This window comes from Notamacropus eugenii, chromosome 5 (assembly GCF_028372415.1).
Source record: "Notamacropus eugenii isolate mMacEug1 chromosome 5, mMacEug1.pri_v2, whole genome shotgun sequence".
NCBI classification, from domain to species: Eukaryota; Metazoa; Chordata; class Mammalia; order Diprotodontia; family Macropodidae; genus Notamacropus; species Notamacropus eugenii.
The window spans coordinates 166,256,295-166,282,792 of record NC_092876.1 but is presented as its reverse complement, the minus strand read 5'-3'; the positions used below and the strand labels follow the sequence as shown (position 1 = coordinate 166,282,792).

At 37.4% G+C, this 26,498-nt stretch overlaps 1 protein-coding gene across 3 annotated transcripts in view; it reads left to right on the top strand.

Annotated features, from left to right (window-relative positions):
• Positions 1-26,498, top strand: part of FAT3 (FAT atypical cadherin 3) — a 765,373-nt gene that overhangs the window by 538,986 nt on the left and 199,889 nt on the right. For all 3 annotated transcript variants that reach the window (XM_072611401.1, XM_072611402.1, XM_072611400.1), the window contains one exon: positions 906-967. In XM_072611401.1, the coding sequence (XP_072467502.1) occupies positions 906-967 (62 nt within the window). The remainder of the gene's footprint in view (positions 1-905; positions 968-26,498) is intronic.

Genomic DNA, 26,498 nt, shown 5'->3' with positions numbered 1-26,498 from the left:
TGCCTGTGGGAAAAGTTGAGTTTTCACTGTCAATCAAGCAAACAACTCATAATGTGTTCCCCTCTTCTGAGATTTAGTTTAAGAGGGAAATGGAATGTAAATTTGACCTCTTAATTGCCACTCAAAAATAATAAAGTAGTCAAAAGACAAATTGGTGGAGTAACAGGAGGCAGGTTGGGGATGGGGTCTTAAAGAGTATTTTTTTCCTCCCCTCATTTCCTTACCTTTTTTAATACTCACCAAGGTTATTCATGTATGAAAGAACTCTGCTTAAAGATAGAGGAATCTTTTCCTTTTAGAAGATATTGTGTCTTAACACTCAAACACATAAAACAAAATGAAATTACAGTATGAGATCTTCAGTGTATGAGTGATTACATTTGAAATCATTATGTATCCAAGTACTTATTATAGAAATAACCTTCTTTGTCAAGCCTAACCAAAAAAAAAAAAAAAGATCATAGAGCCATCTGAAAGTTAAATAAGAAAGTGCTATTATCTGGAAGAATCTAATCAGCATCTACAACCTATTAATTGTTCAAGAACTCTAACTAAAAATCTTTAATGAGGTTCTTACTGTAGAATTTTAGTCATATGCAAATGAATCATTGAAACTCCTCATTATAACAAAAACAATGGTTCTTTACTGAGTTTTTTGCTTTCACTGTAGTAATTACAATGCCTCCACTTTATAAACCGAAATAAATTTTAAAGTTTTCTTCATGCAATTTATTTTTGTTCTTCAGAATCCTTTCTGAAGAAATCTGATTACCATCCTGTGTTTGAGAGTGACTGTTCCCACTTGGTTTCCCTTCCCTGAAACTGACATTGTCTCCCACCCTCAGTAAAATTCTCATCTAATGCCCCTAAGTATTTAAAATTCAAATATTCTCATTTCCACACAGGTCTGATTACAACCACTTCAAGGAAATTGGATCGAGAACAGCAGGCAGAACATTTTCTGGAGGTAAGCTCCAAGAAGGAACCTACATTCATTAAAATGGATTTTTGTGGAAACTTTAGCCTTCATCACAACCTAGAATCTTAATAGAATTGAACTGTGAGCCTCAGACACCAGTGATACATCCCTCTGAGCTAACAAGTTCTGAACTTGGAGATCTGAACCTGCTAACTATTGTTTTGCTTCTCTGAAAAGTTTCCGATGTGAATGACAAGGGATTAAAAACACCCTGCTTCTTTTTAGTAATGATAATCCCATTTATCAACAGCTTGGCCTATATTTTAGGCTAAGCCTGAAAATAGTCCTTAGAAATATTACCATAACATGTGTTGCCCATTTATATAAGGAACAAAAGAGATAAATGTTTTATGAATGAAGTTAATTATTATTTATATGCTCATATGTATCTTATAGAGCTAGACAGATAGATATTTGTGTAAAGTTGCATTGTTTCTAGTCTGTTATTCCTTTTCTTACAGGGATAGAAAGATTACTGCTAATAATAATAATAGCCGCTAGCGTTCATGTATCACTTTAAGGTTTGCAAAGCATTATACATGTGGTACCTCATTTGGTCCTCACAATAAATGCATGAGAGAGGTGCTGCTATTATTCCCATTTTACAGATGAGAAAACTGAGACTGATGGAATTTAAATGACTTGCCCAGGATCATATTGCTAATTAGTATCTGACATGGGATTCAAACTCAGGTGTTTCTGATTCCATGTCCATTACTCTAGCCACTGTACCATCTAGCTGCCTAAGTGATTCATGTGTGTGAGGTATGTTCCTGGAAACATGAAGTATACATACTATATAATTTATTAAAACTTGAACAATAAGATTGTAAAAGCATTACTTCTATTGAAGAAATATAATAACATTGTGCTTTACAAAGTATGTTCAGATCTATTTTCTCAGTCCCATGTTAATTAAGTGCTTTATAAGTAAGAAGTACTGTTATTATTTGCATCAGTGGCTTAAAGTTTTGTTGATATATGTGGAAAACACTATGATTTTAGTCTACCCCAGATATAAAGGGCCCACAGTATATAAAACTATATGTAAAATATACAAATTATATATTATAGAAATATTTATGTATAAATATATAAAGGATAAGGCTTAGAAGGCACACATATGTCAAGGCTCCTTTATGTTTCCATCCATCAATGTTAATGCCTGTAAAATTTTACATTGATTCTGGGAGCCAAATTCTTTCTAGGGAGCTTTGTTTGTCAACTAAATTCTTAAAGATCATTTTAAACTAGCAAGCACAAATGTTTTTCCAATTTGTCAATGTCATTCCTAAAATGTGGTACCCTGCACTGAACACCATATTCCAGATGTCATACTTGAGAAGAAGTTGTCCAACAATGTTCTTTTAAAGTCAGAGTATTTTGTAATGCCTCAATACCATGATGAGTGGCCATTTCTCAGAAAGCGTTTATTAAACACCTACTATGTGCCATGTACTGTGGGAAGCACAGGGGATATAAAAAACCCTCCTCCTGGGCCTCCCCCACCCCCAGCCCTCATGATTACTGCTCTCCAAAAGCTCACAATTCGATGGGGAAGATAATATTCCAACAACTATGTTCAGACAAGATATATGCAGGATGAATCAAGATAATGAAGAGAAAGAAAGGGCTTACATTAAAGGAGATCACAAAAGGTGAAACTTTAGCCAAGACTGGAAGGAAGCCAGAGGGGCCAAGAGGTAGAGATGAGAAAAGAGAAGAACCATTGCTCCCAAATCTTGGATGTTTACAATACACTTTTTAGATGTAAACAATAAATGTTTACATGTCTTTTGAAGTATATGGCAAGCAGGTCATGAGCTTAACTATTCCAGAATGATTCTATTTTTTAGCCAAAATAATTACATTTTATGCTGTATGTTTATAAGACAGATGGCAAATTCCCCTAGAGAAGACATTTACTTGAACTCACTTAAGGGCAGTCAACCCTCAGTTAGAAAGTAGACTATCCCTTTGTTAGAGGGTATGGGCTGAAGTAATTAACAGTGAATGTCTCTGAAAGAATTATGATATAAAACATGACTTCAGTACTTTGCTCTTTGGTAAGGAAGTACTTCAGATGTTCATTCAGGTTATCACAGAATCAGTCATGCTGTTGAAAGTGATCTCGGAGGTTATCTAAAGCCATCTGTAGCTGGAAAAGCATCCTCTTCAAAATATCCCTGACCAATGGCCACCTAACTTCTGATCGAGGATGTTCACTTTGCTTCTCTGGTCATCATGTCACATAGATGATTCTTACTGAACTTTCTGTCCATTTAAATCCTCCATCATTGTCCTGTGTATCCTTTTTGGCCCCTCCCCCCATAATGTTCCTCCACTCTGATCATACTCATATCTGCTACTAGGACTCTGTATCATTCGTCTTGGTGATCTGGGATCTCAGAATAGGCTCACAGTTTAAGGGCCTCTAACCAAAGAATGGTCACATTAGAAGGAGAGTCTGAAAGTGGAACTAAGCTCAGGCTTAGTAATTCCGAAGGAGAGACAAGGTAAAAGTACCACAAGTAAAATTCAAGGCAGGGTCTGAATTCTAGTATATCATTCCAGGAAGGGACAGAGAAAATAAACAGCAGAAGTCAGAAAAAGCCGCTAATATGAGCGCATGAGTTGCTATGAGACACCTGGAAGATTGCAGTTCAGTCAACCAGTTTCAGGAACCAGCCATCAAGAGGCTAGGATGCCAGGATAGGAAACCAGCCCCTTAAAAACTGAGTCACCAAGATCAGAGTGTGAATAGTAAACAAGAATGATAAAATGATGAAGTGAACTTCTGTTGAAGTAGTAATCTTTCATTCCCCCTTTTCTAGGGCTAGATTAGAATAAGGGTTATATGGTGAACTAAGGATCCCCTCTCTGAATAATGCCTTTAATTGCAGAAAGCAAGATATTTAAGATTGTTGCAAAGGAGACCAATATTTTGAAATAGTCATTATTTAAAAAAAAAAGTTCATAGACTTCAAGTTAAGAAATCCTGCATAGAGCTTGAGGTGGGATGGAGCTTTCAGGTAGAGTTTAAATATAGTTTCCAGGCCTTAAAAGGTGTGGAGGTAGACATACTGCATAGTACTCAGTCAACTAAGTTTGGACTTTTGGAATATGGCTTTCTTTTAAATTGTACAAAAAAAAAAGATTTGTCTATCAAAAGCAGTGAAAAAGAGACAGCTTGATGTTAATTGAAGCTGGAATATTTAATTTAAAATCTGTAGATAGGATAACTTCTTCAGTTGCTTTCCTATCTCTTAAATATTAATTCTTCAAACAATGAGGAAAGATCAGGAGATTCCCAGGAAGAGTAGAATCTTCTAGAAAAATGAACAGCCTGGCTAGAACTGAATAGTGAAAGAGGGTAGACCTGTTACTGTCATTTGACACATGAAGAAACTGAGGCTTGCAGAAATGAATTACTAAAAGTCTCACACCTTGAGTGAGTAATGGAGGTGGAACTTAATCTAAGTCTGCCAACTTCGAACCCTTTAGGCTAAACCAGTGCCACTTTTAGCTACTTTAATGCATAGCTAACTAGAGATGGATTTATTCCTTTAGTTTTATAAAAGTGGGGAACCATTTTGTTCTTGGTGAATCTTGAAGTCATTCAAGCATTAGTCACATTTTGTACTTGGGTTTAACTATGATATCAGTAAAGGATAGTTTATTTAATTTGTACTTATCCCCAGAGATTGCTATTTTATTATCATTGTTGTCAGCCCAGGAATAGCTGGTTATGACAGCAGTAAAGAACATATTATTTTCTGGGTGTCTAAGTATTTTCATACATCTACTAGTTGAAAAATTGAGTTTATATACAGCTTATCATCTTGGAAAGTGATTTCTTGACTTAGCTACTTTGGTGATAGTTTCCATCTTTAAACAGCAGAGTTAAAATTCTCTTTGAGGAATGGTGATATTGATTATAAGAACTGAAAGGAACTGTCCTGATGAAGTAGTAGAAACAATACACAGCAACTAAAAGGAGAGACTGTTATACTTATTGCTGCAAAATATAAGGTCAAGGAATGGAAGTCTCATAGATATTTTAAGTCAGAGTTCAACCCTTGTCACAGCCTAATTCTGCCATTGAATGAGTAATTCTGGAAATGTCTACATCAACCTCATCATCAGTATGTTCGTTGTTAGGAGACGAAAATTAGCATGAGCAGCAGAGAATCGAACCATTCTCTGCTTCATCTCAGCCTCAGAGGTTGCATTGAATGAGCAGTCATCTGTGAACAAAAAGTCATGCACCAGCTCTCCCTCCACTTCAGTCTTGGTTTGTAGCCTTTCAAGTTAAATAATTTGCCCTCAGTGCAGTAGCTGATGCCTTGTTGATGGCCTTGTTTGTGTTCATTGAAGACATCTGAAAACATCAGGCTGAAAAGCTTGAGAGCAAGCACACAGGCCTGCTTTGCTCCACTGGTGACTGGGAAAGTGCAAGAACATCGTCCTTTTTCCAGAACCTGGGCAAGCATGCCACCATGAAATTGACATACAACATTGATCAACTTCTCCAGACAATCAAATTTTGCCCTCATTTCCCACAAACCCTTATGACTGACAGTTTCAAAGGCCTCAGTCAGATTGATGAATGTTGTATCTGCACTTCTGCTCCAAGCATTTCTCCTGGAGTTGTGGAGCTGCTAACAACATATTACCCATCACTCAGCCATGTCTGAACCCACACTGTCTTTCAGGGATATGATCATCTTCCGGGCCAGGTATATGATCAGCCTGTTAAGGAGGACTCTGGCAAGAATCTTGCCAGCAGTAACTGAGAAACAGGCACACCCTCCCACCCCCAGTCCTCTATCACACCCCCATCCTGGGATAGCTATTAGCATAAAAATATATTGGTAAGATCATTAAGAATAACTTTAATTCATCTTGAACTATCCACACCCAAAACACTGAATTGTAAAAAGACATAGTTGTCTACCTTTGTTCATTTCTTAGATTATTTCTATCATAGCTTAACTATCTTTCCATTATTTTTCCATCTCTGAAGCATGTAGTGAAGGCAGATTCAAATTGCCAAATAAAGAAATTACCCTGTTGACGGTATGGGTTGAAGCTCTTTGTTGTACACAAATTTTTGTAATGCTCATGAAACACTTTGTGAAGTTGTTTGCTCTTGGTGTATATAATTAACCTCCTGGGGAGTCCTTAATTACCAAGATAACCCTATGCTCCCTCTCTGCTTATATTAACCTTCTGGCTTTATTTTATACCTCTCTACCCCAGTAGAGTTTCTGTACTTTTTCAAAAAAGCACTGCTGACTTCTCTTTGAAAAGACAACTCTGAAGCCGACCTAGCAGGTCCACTTCTGACTGGGTCAGACAAGAGAAAATTAACACCGTTTGTATCATTTGTTGTTTCCTTAATAGGCACCATAATTGTATGCCTATAGCATTTTGTACCTAAATTGCTTCAAAATATTTATCTTGGCCATATGTAGAATACAAACTGCCATCCTTACAGTGACAGCTTGTCTCTGCTCCCAACAGTGGAGAGAAGGTTATTTTATTAGAAGGGAAAATTTTTGTTATTACTGATTAAAGAGCCAGCAGCAGTAGGGAAGAACCATTAGCAAATTCACTAATTATATACAGCCTTTATACTTGGTGAAATTTAAGACCCTTTGCTATTTGTCAGACAGTAGATGAAAATATTGAGTGACCCTCCTCTCCTTTCTGCTAGATGCAGAAAGTCTGAAGCTCTTACATATTTTTGAACATTCAGATATATTGTCCAGGCAGACACTGATGACTGTAATGACAGTAGAAGATTAATTTGAAGCAACAAATGATTAGAGTTGGTAATATGAAATAAGCAGGGCTGTAATTAATGAATTTGCTAATTACTTTGTGCTGCTGGAACATTAGCTCTGATCTGGCCTTTATCATGTCACTAATATAATTTAGTCTTAACTTAAAATGAACGTAGCCATATAGACATGTCTTGTCCAACTCCATAGGCCTACATCAGTGTTCTGTCTAGTTCTTTACAGTAAATACCATTTGCTTGTAAGCTTTGGGGTTTCTGTGAGTTCTATTACTTTTCTTAAGTGAGCATTATAGTCATATTGTCTTTATTGGGACAGATAATGCTTCTGGACTTGAGTTTCTGAACTTCTTGGAATGCAAGTCCCACAAAGGCCAGAAATTTAAAGTGCCATGAAGCAGAATTGACGGCCAAAATACAGAATCTTAAAGCTGTCAAGGACCACACAGGTCACTTAGTACAATCCATACCTGAATGATTACCCCTCCTATATGGTATAGCTGAATAGTGCTCATCAAGGCTTTGATTGAAGAACTTTGAAGGAGGTAGAATGGAACACTACCACCAGTGGCAGCCCAACCAACATCCTTTTGGATGCAGTTCAATTTAGCTATTAAGACACTGTTCTCAGTTCTGGAGACAGAATGAAAAATATTTCCTACTTCCGAGGAAAGAAGGAAAAGGAAAACCTTTCAGTAAGAGGTAGTTACCAGAGTTGAACCTTGAAAGAATTTACAGATTCTAAAAGGTAGAGATGAAAGAAGGTGAGTATTCCAAGCATGAGCAACTGACTAAGCAAGGGCTTATAAAGGGGGAAATGGGTTGCTGAATTAGAAAAATAGCAAGTCAGCCAATTTGCAGGAAACTAGAGGCCATTAATGGGAATAACGTGAAGTGAATCTGTATATTAGGCTGGAGCCAGACTGTGATGGGCTTTAAATACCAAGCTAAGGAGCAGCTCAGAAAACCTAAGAAAATATTCATCATATTTAATCTAAATATGGATTTCTGCAACTTCTGCCCATTGCTCTTAATTAGTATCCCTTCCACATGACAACCTATTAAATATTTAAAAACAGTAAACTTGTCCCTCCGAGTCTTCTGGCTAAATCTTTCTAGTTCCTTCAACTGATCTTTATGTGACAGTATCTCAAGGCTTTTTACTATCATGGTAACCTTCCTTGGAACACTATCAATTATCAGTCTCTGTTCTAAAATGTAGTCTCTAGAACTGAATGCAGTCTAGTTGTGATATAATAAGAGCAGAGTACAATGGGAACATCATCTCCCTAATTCGAGGCACTGAATTTTTTTTTATGCAACCTGAAGTTATATTAGATGGCATGTAGGTGGCACACAGTACATGGAGTGCCAGACCAGGAGAGAGGAGAACCTGACTTCAAATGTGCTCCCAGAAACTTACTAACTGTGTGACCCTGAGTAAGTCACTTAACACCATTTGCCTCAGTTACTGAATCTCTAAGATCAGCCCAGAGAAGGAAATGGCAAAACACTCCAGTATTTTTTGTCAAGAACACCCCAAATGGGATCTGGAAGAATTGGACATGACCGAGTAGCAACTGAACAACAACAAAAATCTTTATTAGACTTTAGGCTAGCTTATCATACTGGTAACTTATTTTAAGTTTGAAGTCCACTAAAAGCCTCATGAAACTAATTGTTGTCTGCGTGTGTCCTCTCTTGTATTTGTGAAGTTGATCTTTCTAACCTAAGTGTAAAACTTTCCTTTCTATCTTACTTAATTCATTCCAATATGCCTGTTAAGATCTTTTTGGATCCTTTTTGGATCACCTGATCTTTTAGCTTTTAATTTGTGTCATATCTGAATTTGATAAATCCACCATCTTTGCTTTAACCAATTAAAAATGTTCAATAGCATAGGGGCAAGCATAGATCCCTGGATAGACTTTCCCTTCTTTATATTCCTCTACAACCCTTTAAGGATCACAAGTGTTTCAGAGCTTACACCTGCTTTTCTTATAATACCTAGAATATAGTTCATGTGACCTTGTCAGCAAGGGCAGCTAGGTGACATCTTACTATCTCTCTACTTATTTTGAGTTTCACCACCCTATTTTTGTTCTGCCATTTCTAATCTAGCAATTATTTTCATTTGTAGAGGGGGAAGGCAATGTTGAGTTAAGTTGTTCTTCCTTCTTTACCCTCCGTTATAAATCTACCCATCCCAAGAAGCAATCTGTTTTCTTCTTGTTCCACTTTAACTCACTGAACTAAAAACAGACTCCATTTTTTTTACTGCCTTTAGCATTCTTTCCCTCTCCTCTCCCTGTCCCCTCCTCCCAATGTCCACTGACATAGATGGAGTTAGCAAGTGTTTTACACAACGTTAAAAGAATGTTGCCACATATGGGAGGAGATAGAACAAAAGCTAGAAAATGATAAAGAGTTAAATTATTTTTTTCTGAATTACCGTCACTTAATTCTTAAAAGGGAAGAGCAAGGGCTGCATTTGATGATACGAAAGAGATGAAAGATACAGGGGCAAATAGTTCCATAAAATTTTTAAATAATAGGTCTTTTTTTCATCATGGTCCATGAAGCTTTAATATTTTCTAATGATTTAATTCTTTCTAAAAGACTCATTGTTTAAGAGATCCTGTAGGCCCAGCTTTGTTAAGTGTCACTCATAATTTCTACAAGAAGTACTATTTTATCTCCCTTTTTCATCTTGATCTACTTCCCACTAAAAATCTCCCATCAAAAACCGAGCTTCTTATTTGCAAATCAAAAAAGTGATAGAGACAAGTAGCCAATATCAAGATAGGAAATGAGAAATGGAAGTGTTAATACGCAATTACTTCTGTGTTGGTCTAGGCCAGAAATTGCTATGGTTTTTTTTCTTTGATATCTATATAAATAATAAACTATATTATAGAAGGAGAAACTGAATATATGAAAATGTAAATTATTTAGCATTAGTTGCTTCAAAATATCCAACCATCTTCCTTAGTGTCAGATATGATATCTCACATGAATAGACGTGTCCCTTTTACTCCCACCTAAGTTTCTCATTCTTTTTTTAAAGTTCTGATCTCTATAAAGGAAATTGAAATTCTCTCAGTAAATTTAGAAAATTTCCTGGGATTGGAGGCAATTAAAAAGATCTCTTCTTACTGCCTATGCTTAGAGTTATCTCTTGCCTTAAAACAACTCAAATTTGCCATACCATGCTTACTCCTAATGTCCTGAATTTCGTCCTTATGGATAATCTCTGCAAAGCTTCAAGTTATATTTCCTCTGTGTCACAATACATACAGATAGCTAGTAGAAGACTCAATAAACGTGGTCAGGAGAGACTGCTGGACCTGCAGTGAGGAAGACCTGAGTCCAGATCCTGCTTTAGACACTTAGTAACTATGTGTCCTTGTCAGTAAATCTCAGTTTCAGGTTCCTCACCTGTATGAAAAGGGGACAGGCTGTCAATAGTCAACATTTATTAAGTACCTACTATATCACTATGCTAAGAACTGAGGATATAAATAAGAAAAAGAGATAGTCTGTGACCTCAAGGAGCTTACAATCTAATGGAGGAAGACAACATGCAAAAGAAAACTGAGAAGGGAGGTGGGGGTGGGGAAGGTGGAAAAGTCAAAGAAATCCAAAATGAGTACAGCCAGATGGGAAATAAGAAAATATCTGAAAATAATAATAGCACGTACCTTACGTGATTTCCAAGAGCATTAAATAAGATATTTGTAAAGTACTATGCAAATTTTAAAGTATTTTTAAAATTCTAGCTATTGGTAATAATAGTATTTTGGTAGTCAGTCACTAAATACTTTTTTTTAAATTAATTTATTTATTTAACTTTTAACATTCATTTTCACAGAATTTTGGGTTCCAAATTTTCTCCCCCCTTGTCCCCTCCCCCCACCCCAAAACACTGAGCATTCCAATTGCCCCCATCACCAATCTGCTCTCTCCTCTATCATCCCTCTCTGCCCTTGTCTCCATCCTCTCCTCTGTCCTGTAGGACCAAATAACTTTCTGTACCCCTTTACCTGTATTTCTTATTTCCTAGCGGCAAGAACAGTACTCGACAGTTGTTCCTAAAACTTTAAGTTCCAACTTCTTTTCCTCCCTCCCTCCCCACCCCCTTCCTTTGGAAGGCAAGCAATTCAATATAGGCCAAATCTGTGTAGTTTTGCAAATGACTTCCATAATAGTCGTGTTGTATAAGACTAACTATATTTCCCTCCATCTTATCCTGCCTCCAATTACTTCTATTCCCTCTTTTGAACCTGTCCCTCCCCATGAGTGTCGACCTCAAATTGCTCCCTTCTCCCCATGCCCTCCCTTCCATCGTCCCCCCCACCCTGTTTATCCCCTTATCCCCCACTTCCCTGTATTGTAAGATAGGTTTTCATACCAAAATGAGTGTGCATTTTATTCCTTCCTTTAGTGGAATGTGATGAGAGTAAACTTCATGTTTTTCTCTCACCTCCCCTCTTTTCCCCTAAACTAAAAAAGTCTTTTGCTTGCCTCTTTTATGAGAGATAATTTGCCCCATTCAATTTCTCCCTTTCTCCTCCCAATATCTTTCTCTCTCACTGCTTGATTTCATTTTTTTTAAGATATGATCCCATCCTCTTCAATTCACTCTGTGCACTCTGTCTCTATGTGTGTGTGCGTGTGTGCATGTGTGTGTGTGTAATCCCACCCAGTACCCAGATACTGAAATGTTTCAAGAGTTACAAATATTGTCTTTCCATGTAGGAATGTAAACAGTTCAACTTTAGTAAGTCCCTTATGACTTCTCTTTGCTGTTCACCTTTTCATGCTTCTCTTCATTCTTGTGTTTGGAAGTCAAATTTTCTTTTCAGCTCTCGTCTTTTCATCAAGAATGCTTGAAAATCCTCTATTTCATTGAAAGACCAATTTTTCCCCTGAAGTATTATACTCAGTTTTGCTGGGTAGGTGATTCTTGGTTTTAGTCCTAGTTCCTTTGACTTCTGGAATATCCTATTCCATGCCCTTCGATCCCTTAATGTAGAAGCTGCTAGATCTTGTGTTATCCTGATTGTATTTCCACAATACTTGAATTGTTTCTTTCTAGCTGCTTGCAATATTTTCTCCTTGACCAGGGAACTCTGGAATTTGTCCACAATGTTCCTAGGAGTTTCTCTTTTTGGATCTCTTTCTGGTGGTGATTGGTGGATTCTTTCAATATTTATTTTGCCCTGTGGATCTAGAATATCAGAGCAGTTTTCCTTGATAATTTCATGAAAGATGATGTCTAGGCTCTTTTTTTGATCATGGCTTTCAGGTAGGCCCATAATTTTTAAATTGTCTCTCCTGGATCTGTTTTCCAGGTCAGTTGTTTTTCCAATGAGATATTTCACATGATCTTCCATTTTTTCATTCTTTTGGTTTTGTTTTGTGATTTCTTGGTTTCTCATAAAGTCATTAGCCTCCATCTGTTCCATTCTAATTTTGAAAGAACTATTTTCTTCAGTGAGCTTTTGAATCTCCTTTTCCATTTGGCTAATTCTGCTTTTGAAAGCATTCTTCTCCTCATTGGCTTTTTGAACCTCTTTTGCCAATTGAGTTAGCCTATTTTTCAGGTTGTTGTTTTCTTCAGCATTTTTTTGGGTTTCCTTTAGCAGGGTGCTGACCTGCTGTTCATGCTTTGCTTGCATGTCTCTCATTGCTCTTCCCAGTTTTTCCTCCACCTCTCTAACTTGATTTTCAAAAATTTTTGAGCTCTTTTTGAGCTCTTCCATGGCCTGAGCCCATTGAGTGGGCTGGGATACAGAAGCCTTGACTTCTGTGTCTTTCCCTGATGGTGAGCATTGTTCTTCCTCATCAGAAAGGAAGGCAGGAAATGCCTGTTCACCAAGAAAGTAACCTTCTATAGTCTTGGTTTTTTCCCTTTTCTGGGCATTTTCCCAGCCAGTGACTTGACTTCTGAATATCCTCTTCACACCCACTTCGCCTCCAGATCCACCCAGCCAGCACTTGGGATCCGAGAATCAACTGCTGCTCCCCAGCCTCAGGGCTTCCGCGGGGGTGGGGCTGCTATTCAGTGTGAGATCAAGTTCAGCTGCTCAGATAGGGGCAGGGCTACCTCCCAGGCTCAGTTCCCTCAGGGGGTTTATGCAGAAACCTTCAACAATGGATCCAGGCTCCTGCCTGCTTGGGGAGCCCCAGTCTTCTCCCACCTCCGCTGCTGCCTCCTGAGGGGCCCTGAGTTATGGCGGCACCCCACTCCCTTCTCGACCTGCCAAAGAGACCCTCTCACCGACCCTTGTCACCTGTGGGTGGAGGGACCCGCGTGGCTGCTGGAGATTCTGTCCCTGAAGGCTGCTTGGATCTGCTCCCTGCTCGGATCTGCTCCTCTCAGCGCTGGGCGGCCAATGTAGGGTTGGGTTCTGCTCCACGTCCGCAGCGCGAAGAGCCTTTTGCGAGAGGTTTCAGGCTCTCTGGAACAGAAATCTCGTGTGCTCCGCTGTTCTGTAGCTTCTGCTGCTCCAGAATTTATTGGCAGTTCTTTTTTACAGATATTTTATGGGTTGTGGGTTCGGAGCTAGTGTATGTGTGTGTTTCTACTCTGCCATCTTGGCTCCACCCCCCCCACTAAATACTTTTTAATACTTTTTAAGTTCCTACCTACTATATGCCAGGCACTGTGGTAAATGCTAGGGTACAAAGAAGGGTAAAAGTCATTTCTTGCTCAAGGATCTCACAGCCTAGTGGGGAATAAAACATGCAAACAAACATGTAGGAACAAGCTATGTGCAGAACAGATTGGAACAGGGGAAGCCTTCTGAAAGAAGTAGGATTTTAGCCAGGACTTGAAGGAAGCCAAGGGGACCAGGAAGAACAGGTAAGGAGGGAGTGTGTTCCAGGCATGGAAAATACCTGGAGTCAGGAGGATGGAGTTGGCAAATTGCTGTAGCCAACAGCTATTCACAGGATGGCCAGTCTTTTCTAGTCCAGTCCCCCAGACTAGCTAGGTTGATTCTTAGGCAACAGGCAGTCTGCTGCTAAGCCCATAGTATTAAGTTTCTTTTCTTCTTATTAGAGTTTTTTATATTACAGCTGGCAACAATATGTTTGTATTGCATTATTTTGTTTTTCTCCCCCAGTGCCTAATAGTGCATGGTTCACAGTAGTCATTTAATAAATGTTTGTTGAATGAATGGAATCACAGAATTAACATATTAGTGACAAAAAGGATGTTACAAGTCACCTAGGCCAACCCCCTCATTTTACCAATAGGTTAACTTCAGCTGCTGAGAGGTCATGACTACCCTAAGATCACAAAAACCAAAGGTGGAACCCAAGTGTGTACATATGTGTGTATGTTATATATATGCATGTGTATATGCATATATGTATGTGTGTGTATATATGTATCCTTAAAAAAAGGCAGAACGTAAATTTCATTTTACAATTAAATCATATTTCCAGCTGACTAATATTGTTATCACCAAGAGGCCTTTCCATCATCTTTGATTGCTCTAAAGTTGGCAGTCACTCCTAACATTTAAGTTTCATCTCCCCAGTTTCTGTTACTCAAGCACATATCCCCAAATCACTGTCAGGTTCATACATCCTCAAATAAATACTGAAATACATATTGGGAGAATTCTCAGGAAGGGAGCCTAGGGTGAACTCTGATCATGTGACTCCCCACCTTCCTATATATCAAATTGGATTTTCATACTTTAGAGCTTCCTAAAGCACAGTTATCTGTCTGCATTCAGCCTTCCAACAAGAAAGATGCCTTTTACTTTTGCCACATTTTTCTCATGTGCTACTTGGGGAGATAATTGCTAAGAGGCAGGTTTCAGCTTCGTGAGCTGCGCACACAAGCTATAAAATCGAGCTGAGTGTCTGCTTTTGTTTTGAGTTGTGAATGGTTTCTGAGTATGGTGTTACATTGCTGTTTCCTTCATGCTTTCTTGGGCAAGCAGATGTAACATTTTCAGGCACTAGTTGAGTTTCCTAGGTAGGAAATCTCTTTCTCTGCAGGCTTAATATTGAATCAATGAATTATCCTTTTTCCCCCCAGAAAGGCTTCTGATTTCACTGTATAGTTCTGAACAACAGTGAGAAACTTCTGTATATATGTGCATCCCCTTGACAGCCCAGTAAAGGTAAATTGACCGTCTGCCCTTTTTTGTCCACATTTCCCATTCCTCTGCTCTCATTCTCATTTGTTTTGCCATTTTCCCACAAACTCTATGGCATAGTAGAATGACATGTCTATTTCAATATCCTTTGGATCCATCAGAAGCTATAAAAGCCAGAGCCTAACACCAGATGTTCATGGACCAGCCTGATGCTCTAAGTGTCTGTCCGTGGAGGAATAAAAAAATGTGGCGGCAGCAGCAAGTTTAGAACATGAAATTCTAGCTGAAGTGCCTCTATTAATAAAGGGGAAATGGTGTGTTGCCTTGTTTCCTCCTTGTTGCAGATAGCCTTGTTCAATCACTCTATCTCAAAAGCACCTTCCAAGCCTCTTGCTTCTGTGGTAAATCAGGAAATACCAACCTCATTGGTTTTGTGGCAAGGACCCCTGTAGTGCTTTGCGGAAAAAGATGTCAGTAATAGTGCAGGTTGTATCGAAGACAAATCCGGAAACTCTGTGATGTCAGAGCCAAAGGAGAATGGTTCAGAGTACTGGAGGCTTCCTCCTCATAGCAGAATACAGAGACTGTAGTGCATTATTGTAGTGTTCTGTTCTCTCTCTGTGTAGGTGTTAAAATCACCTACTCACTCTGGGGGAAACAGTCTAGAATTTCAGTGATATGAAAATGGGAAACTTGACCCCTCACATCCACATAAACACGTGGTGGATTAACCAAAATGCTTGGAACAGCTTTTTTTTTTCTTTTGATAGACGTTTTCTGAATCAACCAGAAATCCAGAATTACACTGCAAACAAGTCTCACAATGTTATGTTGACTAATTCTCTTCCTTCTCTTGCTGGCTAAATTCAAAAAGTATCATAGAAAGAGTTGGCCATCTCTTTTAATTGAGTTGTTCAGCCTGCCAAAGAATTGAGGGAGATGGCAGAAACAGGGTTAGGCCCAGTGATTCCTGAGGCCAGGATTGGACTGTGTTCCAAGTAATTTTTTTTGGCCTATTCTAACACCAACAACAGTACTTGCTATAAATAACGAGTCAATATGAGTATTGGTGAAGGAACTAGGTATGTTTAGCTTAGAGAACAGAAGATATGGAGGAGACACAAAAGATACATATAAGTCATTGAAGACTGATTCACAGAAGAGGGTTTAGACCAGACCAAAAAAGTAAGGAACTATGGGTGTTAGCTGCAGAGACAGATATTGGGTCACTCTAAGGGAAAAAATTCCCAACAGAACTGTCCTAAACTATTTTGGGTATTTAGGGGAGGTAGTGATTTCTGCATCACTGGAGGTCTTTAGTGGAACCTAAATGCTGGTGTTTCAGTGATGTCGTTGTAGAGGAGAATTTTGAATAGGTATAGGCAAGCATAGAGATCTCTGAGGCCCCTTCCAAATCTGACTGTATGAAGATCCCCCATTATCCATCAGAGGTGAGCCATGACACAGTTAATACCAAATGAGAAAATATAATCCCGAAATCATTTTATCTAATGTAGTTTCAAACTCATTTTTAGACCATTCCAAAAACTGTTAGTAATGAGTAGAACAAAGGGATTTGGATTTCATACCCAATTATCTCTCCTCTGGAGGACTCTAGTAAGAGAGAGAAGATGAAATATAGTGTCCTAAGCAACCCAGAGACTAGATCATCAGGACTTCAAAAGTTTATCTGTGCTATGGTAAAGTTAAATAAGATTTACCATCCTAGGAGATCCTTTGTGGAACTGAATATATTAGGAAAAGCAGACAGAACAGATAGAGGAACTGTGCCGAGGCAGAGTTAAGCTACAGTAGTTCTGTTTGATCTCTTGCAAGTAGATAAGGAAGGGAAAGTAGATCTTCCTTTCAAGGAAAACTACTGACATTTCTCAGACACTGCTTTCCAGAGAAGTAAGCAAATGCATGTTCATTGGAAGTTTGCTATCTAATCTAAATCATGTTCCTATGTCTTAAAATCTATCAAATTAATGAGTTCATAAATGCCTATGAAATAGGTGTGGCCAAGTTGGGGAAAAACATTACATTTCCCAGAATTTCTGGGCTCAAGGTATGCAGTGTTCATTTGTGAACATTACTTTCAATGAAGAGTGTGACCCTATGCACAGTTTTATCATATCAGTAAAGGAGGAGTGGTGGTCTTAAGGAGGAGATCCAAAAAAGTGAGTTTTAGTTTGAGGAGGATCAAGAAATGCTTCTGAAAATGAACAGCAGCAGAAACAAGATTTAAAAAAAAAAGTTAAACATGGAGCTAAAAAATGAGATCCTAGTTATGGAGGGGAAAACAATTTAGGGAATTACAACTGCCAACAAGTAACTATGTTGCAATTTGGGTATCAGGTGATCTGCTAAATCACTCTCAGACTATCATGCTGAGATTTGTCGGGATGTTGAACTGCTCCACTTTGGAACCAGGGGTCTAGGTTTAAATCATTTGGGAATGTTCACAGCTGGTTGGAACATGAACCACACATGGTTAAGAAAATCATAGATTGTTACTGTTACAATAGCAGCAACAAATAATAATAATAATTACTAGATTTTTATAGTTTTAAAGTTTAGAAAGTATTTTACAAATATTACCTCAGATCTCATTTAATCCTCACAACAACCCTGGGAGATGGGTTATGCACCTTTTTAGTTGAAGAAACTGAGGCAGGCAGAAGTTAAGTGACTTGCCCAGAGTTACAGTGTCTGAGGGCACATTCATGTCTTATCTTCTCTGAGCAGCTTAGGATAAGAACTAAACTGTATTTCCCTACGTATACCCCCTACATTCTAGTACATTATAGGTACTTAAAAAATGCTTAAGGAAGAAAAGAGGAGAGGAAGGTAAAGGAAAGGAAAAGAATTATGTGTATCATTCTAAGTGTATGTAGTAAATGCTTGATAAATTCTTTTTAATTCATTGTGATCTGTTTTGCCATACCATGAATAAATAGTAGACATTATAAAGTTAAAATTCTGCTTTAATATTCTACAGCCCTCAGCTAAAATGAAAAAACATACACAAGATTTTTTTAATGTTTAAAAATTTATTAATAACTATTGTTCCTTCTTCATCATGGGAACCCTTTCAAGGGCAGATTCTTTAATATGAGATTGATAACAATAAAACAAAGAGCTTCTGCCCAAGCAAAAATTTCATATAAGAAGCTTATATGTTTGTTTGAAAATACCCAAGATCAGTTTTATATCTTTTTATGTGATCTCATCAAATTTATAGGGTTTTTAAGTGACACCAAATAATTAATTTTTTTTCAATTTCCAGTCTTATTTTGTTGAGATAGCAAGTTTTATGTCACTCACATTTAATCTGACCAGTTCCTGTCCTCACTTAGCATTCAAAAGCAAAACTACCTTTCCCAAGGTCTTAGAGAGGTCAGAATGACTAAAGTTAAATTTAAAGAAATTTTATACTCTTGACAACAGCTGGGAGCCACAGCAGCATAAAGTCTCTTGTGGTGCGCAGGAATTAGAGATGGGGTGGCTTGACTTCAGCAAGGGAATGTGGTAATATTTTTTAGTTTATCATTTTTGTTACTCCACATATGATGCCTGAGACTTAAGCAGTGATTGCTGTCACTGAATACAGCAACACAAATCCCTTTCTGTCTAGCATTTATTTGTGTGAGAGTGTGACAATGGCTTTACAACATCATATATATATGTTGATTCAGGTACAGAAATCATTTCCCTGATGCTTTTAATGGCATCACCAAAGAGCTATCATTTAAAAACCAGAGTTCACAGCTGTCATGCAAAGTAGGATTGTAGGGCCATAAAAGTAGAATTGTAAAGGAACTTAGAGGCCATCGAGTTCATTCTCTGTAAAATGGGTACCTTCATTTTACAGAGAAAGAACTGAGCCTGAGAGGTGAAGTAACTTGCCCAGGGTCACACAACTGGTATGTGTTTAAAGCAGGATTTAAATCCAGGTCTTTGTGACTCCTGAGTCTCAATACTTTTTCTACTGCATTATATTGCCTCTGGATAAAACTCCATTTCTAACAAATTATGTGGATGCATTAGGTGGAAAAAAACAGATCAAAATCTGGTTTTAGAATCCTAAGATTAGTTTAGGCGTGGCCTGTGATGGGATTTTTAACATCCTTAAATCGTCACTCTTTAGTTGAATGACTGTCTGTCTCAGTTCAGTGCCCCACACATTTACCTTTCTGTGGCTTTGTCTTAGGCATCCCTCACTCCTAACATTACCCATCCTGGAAAGTTCTCAACTTCTCCACGAAAATAGAGAGAGTAACTTTTTTCTGAAACATCGGAATGAAGAAATTGGATGTGGTTTCATATCACCTGGCAAAAAGTTTCAGGAAATCTTCCATTCTACCCACAAAATTATGACCACCCACACTCGTACCCCCAGCAAGACCACTTAAAGATGTACTATACAGAATTCACTTAATGTGAACAAAATGATACAGTATAACCCTCTTCTTATGGAAATCCAACCCAGTCCAATCCCAGCCTGTATAAAACACCATAGAAATTTAGAGCTGGAAAAGGACTTAGAGACTGTGGGCTATTTAATTCCCAAATTAAAAATTTGTGTAAATATTGGCCAAATGTGGGTATACGAGCAGCGTTTACATTTGACGTAGCCAACTGTGCATTCCTTACCTGTGACACATGGAGGTATAAAAGTCTCCCTCAGTTTAAAAGCAAATTCCATCAGATTACAAAAAGCTCTCTCCATATTCTCCACAGCCTTCCTACATCCCTGGGTCCAAGTTCAGTATATTTAGTTAAAGGGGCACTGAAATTATTCCAATGAACTTGCCAAGAATAAGTCATCTCTTAAATGTGAGAAGCTCTTATTTTATTTTCAGGAGTCTTTTGCAGTGATAAAGGGGTAGGGAGGAGAGAGAAGGAAATGACTCTTTATAAATTATATCACTTTGAAAAAAGTGCAAAGAAAATCACAATTTAGAAACACAGTTTGCCTGATAAGGCAGTCTTCCCACTTTTTCTCAACCATACAATGCAGAGAAGAAGAGTTTTAAATGTAGGAGAATTATCTCTGCCTAAATGAAGTGTGTGTGCATGCATATATGTGTGTAGGTGTATGTATAGATGTACATAATACACATACCTTTATACATATATACATCCACATATGTTTATTTATACAGTTTTATTAGTTATATTTTCCCAATCACATGTTAACTTTTAAACATTAATATTTTCAAAATTTTCTATTCCAAATTCTGTGTTATAAAAGTCTTTGAATTCCAGAGGATTTGTATCCATTTCTAACTTCCTAAAATATGAAATAATAAAGCCTCATTTAAGAATTCTCAAGTGACAAAGCACAGTTGTTAGCAGCAACAAACACAGAGAATGAAGTTAGTTTCAACAGATACAGAGGGCAAGGGAGATGTACCATTGAACTGCAGAGATTGTTCTTTATTTGTGGGCTTTTTTATTTTATTTCTTCTTTCTCAAAAATCAATCGACTATTACTTGTATATAAAATATAAACAGGTATTCATGCTCTGGCACAGAAGTGTCAGACACACAGACCAATGGTCCACATGTGACCCACAAAACTCCTGAGTGCAACTTAAACCGGATTAAAATGTAATTGGTAAATATTTAGCAATTTTTTTTTAAAAATACAATAAAATATAGATAATGTTAATATGTGATTTTCTAAGTCAATATGCACCCACAAGGGGTCCCTAGGTTTCGTGGTCCCTGGTTCTATTTGAGTTTAACATTTTGCTCTAGTGTAACTGATTTTCTGTATCTTAATCTGATCAGAAAGAATTTACTTAGTTGCTGAAATAGAAACGACAGGAGCCTTGAGAAAAAGCGAAGTGGCTGTTGTGGAATTTGTCATAGATAAGGCATTGAATGTCAGTTAAAATGTGACAGGCACCCTGGACTTGGAGAGAGTATGTTTGAAATTGTTCCGAAAAAGAAATTATTAAGATTAAATGATGTAAAATTCTGCACCAAGTGAGCACTAGAGTAATGAGATGCTCTCCAAATGGAAATTCTGACAACATAAATTATTCCGATGAGGCAGCAAAGGGAGTACTTTCTAAAATTATTGATATGGCTTCACAGGGTGCTCATCAAATGACTCATATTTTTTCCTTATTAAATGATACACTTTGCCTTCATATCAGTCATTTCAGGGCTGAAGGCCCTAACCTCCTTTCAGATTGAAACCTTTATGTCAAAAAGTGATAACTGATTCAAAGTAGTTCTTCTACTAACTACACTTGACCATGTACACAGCACTATCCGAATTGGCTACCACCTCTATCATGAAAAGGGAAGTCTGTTTTATTATTTGTTCTCGAAGGCCTTCATTAATTTTTTAATTATTCAGAGTTCAATTTCAAATTCTGTCCAAAATAAGTGTAAATTATCTTTTCCTTTACTTTTTTCAATTATTGTTTTCATTGTTCTTTTGCTTCTGCTTATTTGCTCTGTATCAGTTCATACAAATCTAATTTTTCTCAAAATTTCCCATGTTCATCACTTTTTATTGTATAGTGATTTTAAATTGCGTTATTTTTTGTTCAGCTGTTCAGCAATTGAAGAGTATACCCAGCGTATTTTCAGGATTTTGCTACTACAAGAGTGTTTCACTGAATGTCTTGATGTATGTTGGAACTTTGTTTCTGTCTTTTACTTTGATTTGGGGTGCATGTATAGTAGTATAAAGGATATGACTAGTATAATCACATGTTTTTGCATAATTCTAAATTATTTTCAAGAATTACTGGACCAATTCACAGCTCCACCAAAATCATGTTAGTGTGTCAGATCCCCTCCTACATTGGTGGTTCCCATTCTTTGTCATCTTTTCAAATTTACACAGTGTGAAATAGAACTTTAGAGTTATTTTAGTTTGCATTTTACTTACTATTAGTACTATGGAGTTTGTTTTCCTGTAGTAGGTTATGGTTTTTGATTCTTTGTTTGAAAACTTTGTTCCATAACTCTTGGTATCAATTCCATATTTGTGTGTGTGTGTGTGTGTGTGTGCGTGCGTGCGTGTGTGTGTTGGATAACATACTTATATTAGTGTTATTTGATATACTTTCCCATTCTAATTTCTCTTCTCTTCTAACTGTACTGATTTTATTTTGTGCAAAATCTTTTTAATTTTGGTCGGTAGTCTATGTTTTATCTATTATAATTTTCTCTATTACTTCTTGGCAAAGAATTCTCCCTCTAACTTTAGTTGTAAAAGGTATCTAATCTCATTCAATCTTATTTTATGTGGACAGGCAGAAAAAAAGATCTCTGTATAAAATGGATGCAAGCAGAATTGGTTATATGTTACTAAAAAAGAGTGGTATAGGCCTGTTAGAATAGTGCTTTGAATAGAAAAAAATGCTTTGAGACTTTGAATGAATGCTCAGATGATGACAAAGGTTTTTCTGGCTATGGTGGCATCAGGAAGATCAAAGAAGGGATCGGACCCTACTTTGGGATAGATGGGGCAATTCTAATCTAAGTTGACATAAGAGAGAACTATTTGATAGCTATTTTGTTTCTGCCAAGGGAAATGATGTTGAAATTAGGAAGTACAGAATAAACATGGTTGACAGGAAATTAAAACTCAAATGATGAAATTATTTTAAAAATACTTTCTTTTCCCTAATAAGTTTGTCACTTTGCCTAGATAAATAACATCTCAGGTTAGGTAAAATGGTTTTAGAGATAATTGCTAACCTGTGATCTTTAAAATTTTTATGGTGAACAATAGACCTTCAGGAAGGCAAATATTGTACCAACTTTCAAAAGAGGGGGAAAGATGGATAATAAATGATGTTGATTGATGATCACAGTTAAGCTTGACCTTGGTCCCGGGCAGAATGCTAGACTGGTTTCTTAAATAGAAGACTCATGAACCTCTAAAGGTAGAGGAGGTGTTGATTCAAAAACCATTTATTAATCATCTAAACAACTAGGTAGCATAGGGGATAGATCACCAGGTCTAGAGTCAGGAAGACCTGAATTCAAATCTCACCTCAGACACTTATTAGCTATGTAACCCTGGGCAAGTCACTTAACTCTGTTTGCCTCAGTTTCCACATCTGTAAAATGAGCTGGAAAAGAAAATTACAAACTACTCTAGTGTCTTTGCTAAGAGAACTCCACATGGAGTCACCAAGAATCAGATATGACTGACATAACTCAACAACAACAGCCTGTACAAGATGCTGTGTTTGGTGCTGAAGATACAAAGATAAAAAAGAAAAAAAAAGTCACCACCCTCAAGCAGTTACTATTTGATGCTTTTAAAATCAGTTTTTGAATCTGTTTATTTATCTCAATTAAATTTCATCATATTCAATAAGGTCTAATGTTAAATAGCAGAAGACCAATTGTAAATCATCAAGGTACTTCACTGAGGACCTTTTTGTAAGATGCCATCAAAATATTCATGACAACCTTAAGTCCAGATATTCAACCAATTTTAAATCCACAGTATCTGTGTGGCTGGATGATAGTACAATTAAGTAGATTTAAAATTGGCTAAGTTAGAGTTAAGATTTTTTATTAATAGATTGATATCATCCTGGAAAAATGAAGGATCAGTGTTAACTCACCCAATAAGTAGGGAAAGCCAAAGAAATGAGAGGGAAAGGGAAGTAGGTAAGGCTTTAAATGAGCAAAGAAGATGAGACAGTTGTATTGGATTTGTCTGTCCCTCCCAAAACAAACAAACAAAGAACCTTGCCTATTGGACTGTCACTGAGCTTGTGAGCATGACCATATAGGCACTACACAAGTCAGGTGATCATTGGCAAATCATTCCACCCCTCTAGGATTAAGTGTCTGCATCTGTAAAAGGAACAGCATTTTCTAAACCTTAAAGCAGCATATAAAAATGAGAGATTTTAATTATGATTAGCTACCAGTTTCCAGGTCACTAGAAGGGTTTCTCTTCTTCTGTAGCGTGAGAATGTTGGACTAAATGAACACTGAGGTTGTTTCTAGGTATAGATCCATGAGGCTATGAAGTGGAAGAGCTATCAATGTAAAATACTACACTTTGGTTAGCTCTGTCGATAGAATGGAGTTGATATGAAATCAGCCCAGTGGTTTTAGTGGTCTTCAAGATGAAGATGTTAGAAGTGTGACACAGTAGTTCCCTAAAGTAAATGTAGTTTTAGTATCTAGAACAAGGGAAGTGGTGTCCTCATCATATTCTGTCTTAATTAAACATCAGTTGTGGGTGTAGTATTGTAGGAAGGACACTGGCATGCTGAGGAGTATCCGGGGCAGTAGGAAGAAGAATGTGAAGGAGCTCTAAACCAAGTCTTAGGATTGTTGTAAGGAACTGGGAATATTTCACCTATAGAAGAGATTTAAAGGAGGAAGTGACCATCATTTTCAAGTGTTTGAAAGGTTGCTATGTGTAAGAGACTGGGCAGCTAAGTGGTGCGGTGGATAGAGCACTGGCCTTAGAATAAGGAAGACTCATTTTCAGGAGTTCAGATCTGGCCTCAGACATTTAGTAGCTTTGTGACCCTGGGCAAGTCACTTAACCATGTTTGCCTCAGTTTCCTTATCTGTAAAATGAATTGGAGAAGGCAATGGTAAACCAGTCCAGTATCTTTGCCAAGGAAATCCCAAAAGTGGGGTCACAAAGAATCAGATATGACTGAAAGAATTCAGTAGTAACAATAGGTATGAGAGGTTAAACACTGATTTTTCTTGGTTCCAGGAAAAATAATAACTAAGACTAGTGAATAAAAGGTCCAAACACATATTTCATCATAATAGAAAAGAAAATCTTTTTTTTTTCAATTAGGGTTGTCCCAAAGCAGAATGGACTGGTTCAGGAGGTTGTGAGTTACTCCTCACTGTATATCTTCAAGTGAATAGACATCAGTCAAGGATGTTGAAGAGAGGTTTAAGGTTTACATTGGGCTAGATTAAGGGTCCTTAACTTTTTTGTATGTCATGAATCCCTTTTGCAGTCTGGCAAAATTTACAGACCCCTTCCCAGAACCATGTTTTAAAGAAAAACAATAATATTTAAATCACTTATCAAAATATTTTAAAAATCAAGTTCCTGGTATTCTAGGTTAAGAACATTTAGACTAAATGACATCTGATGATCTGTGGATCTGAGGTCTCTTTAAAAGGAAGGCAATCCTCTTTGTGGCTATTGATTAATATAAGAAATTTATTTGCATATCTAGGTAGTTCACAGACTTAACTCCTCCTTGGAAGATAAGCCTCTATATAGGGCCTATCAAGTTATTACCAGGGAAGGAGGTACTATCTCCAGTTATCCTGATATATCTCTTTCCACTGGATCCACATGGCTGTGGAGGAGAGAGTGAGACTGGTGACCTTGTACAACCCTCCCTCACTTAAATCCAGTTCACTTGCAGGTCATGGTGTCACCTTCCTGATATCATGGTCCTCTTTGAGAATGAAGGTCAAACAATAACAACTAGGGCAGGAGAAGGGCACTCCAGTTACCCAAATGAAAAGAATTACAGCAACTCATGCTTGAAAAGTAAGAGCCTGAGAGAGCAAACCTGATGATCACCAGTAGAATTGCTGAGTAGATAGTGTTATCCATCAAAAGCTGACAAAGTTTCCAAAGGCGAGCACTAGCTTCAGAGGTTAAAATCATCACTCTTGGACCAATTTACGTATGACATTGTGCATAGCTTCACAGGTGTATTCAGGCATAAAATCTTACACAGCAGAATAAGGAGGCAGGTGCTGTCCGAGGTGATTAGTAGACACAGAGATGAGAGTAGGAGGTTGTGGATGATCGACAGACTTGTGAACAAGGAATTTTCCTTTAAGGATAGAGCTGAAATTTGGCATAAGGATTTGAAATCCCAAGGAAATATTTACAAGGGAAAGCATTGTTTATATTGCTTTTCTCTTCTAGATTGTCACACATTGCAGTGGCATCCAGATGTTCCATTATTTTAGCTACCAACTTGGGAAATTACATTACAGATACTTTCATAGTAGACCAAACACTGAATTCCACCATGACAGCTTAAAACACCACTTTTAAAAAATTTTTCTGATTATGACCAACCTGTCTACCTCAAATATAAAGCAAAAATTTTTGAATCTGATTAAATTTGCCAACAATAATAATAATAATCCATGTCATAGAATCAATTGAAGAAACTGGGGAATTTTTAGACTCAAGAAGAGAAGACATGGAGGGTATGACAGCTATTTTCAAGTATATCAAGTGCTATCATTTTGAATATGTATTAGCCTCATTCTTCTTAATCCCAAATGGTAGAACGAGGGGTAAAGGATGAAATTTTCAGAAAGACAAATTTCATTTGACGTCAGGAAAAATATCCTAATAATTGGAGGTATATGAAAATTAAATAGACTGCACCAAGAGCTAGCCAGGTCCCCTGCACTTGTTGTCGTTAGTCCTAGTCTGGATGCTTTTTGGTGGGGGGAGTAGTGGGAAAGAGGAGGGGTGTATAAAGCATAAAGTGTGTTCCATTTTGCCTACCCTATCTCCCATTTTATTTATCTAAAAAGTCTCAATAAGCTCTTTCTGCTTTATGGTAGTAACTGGGGATTAAGT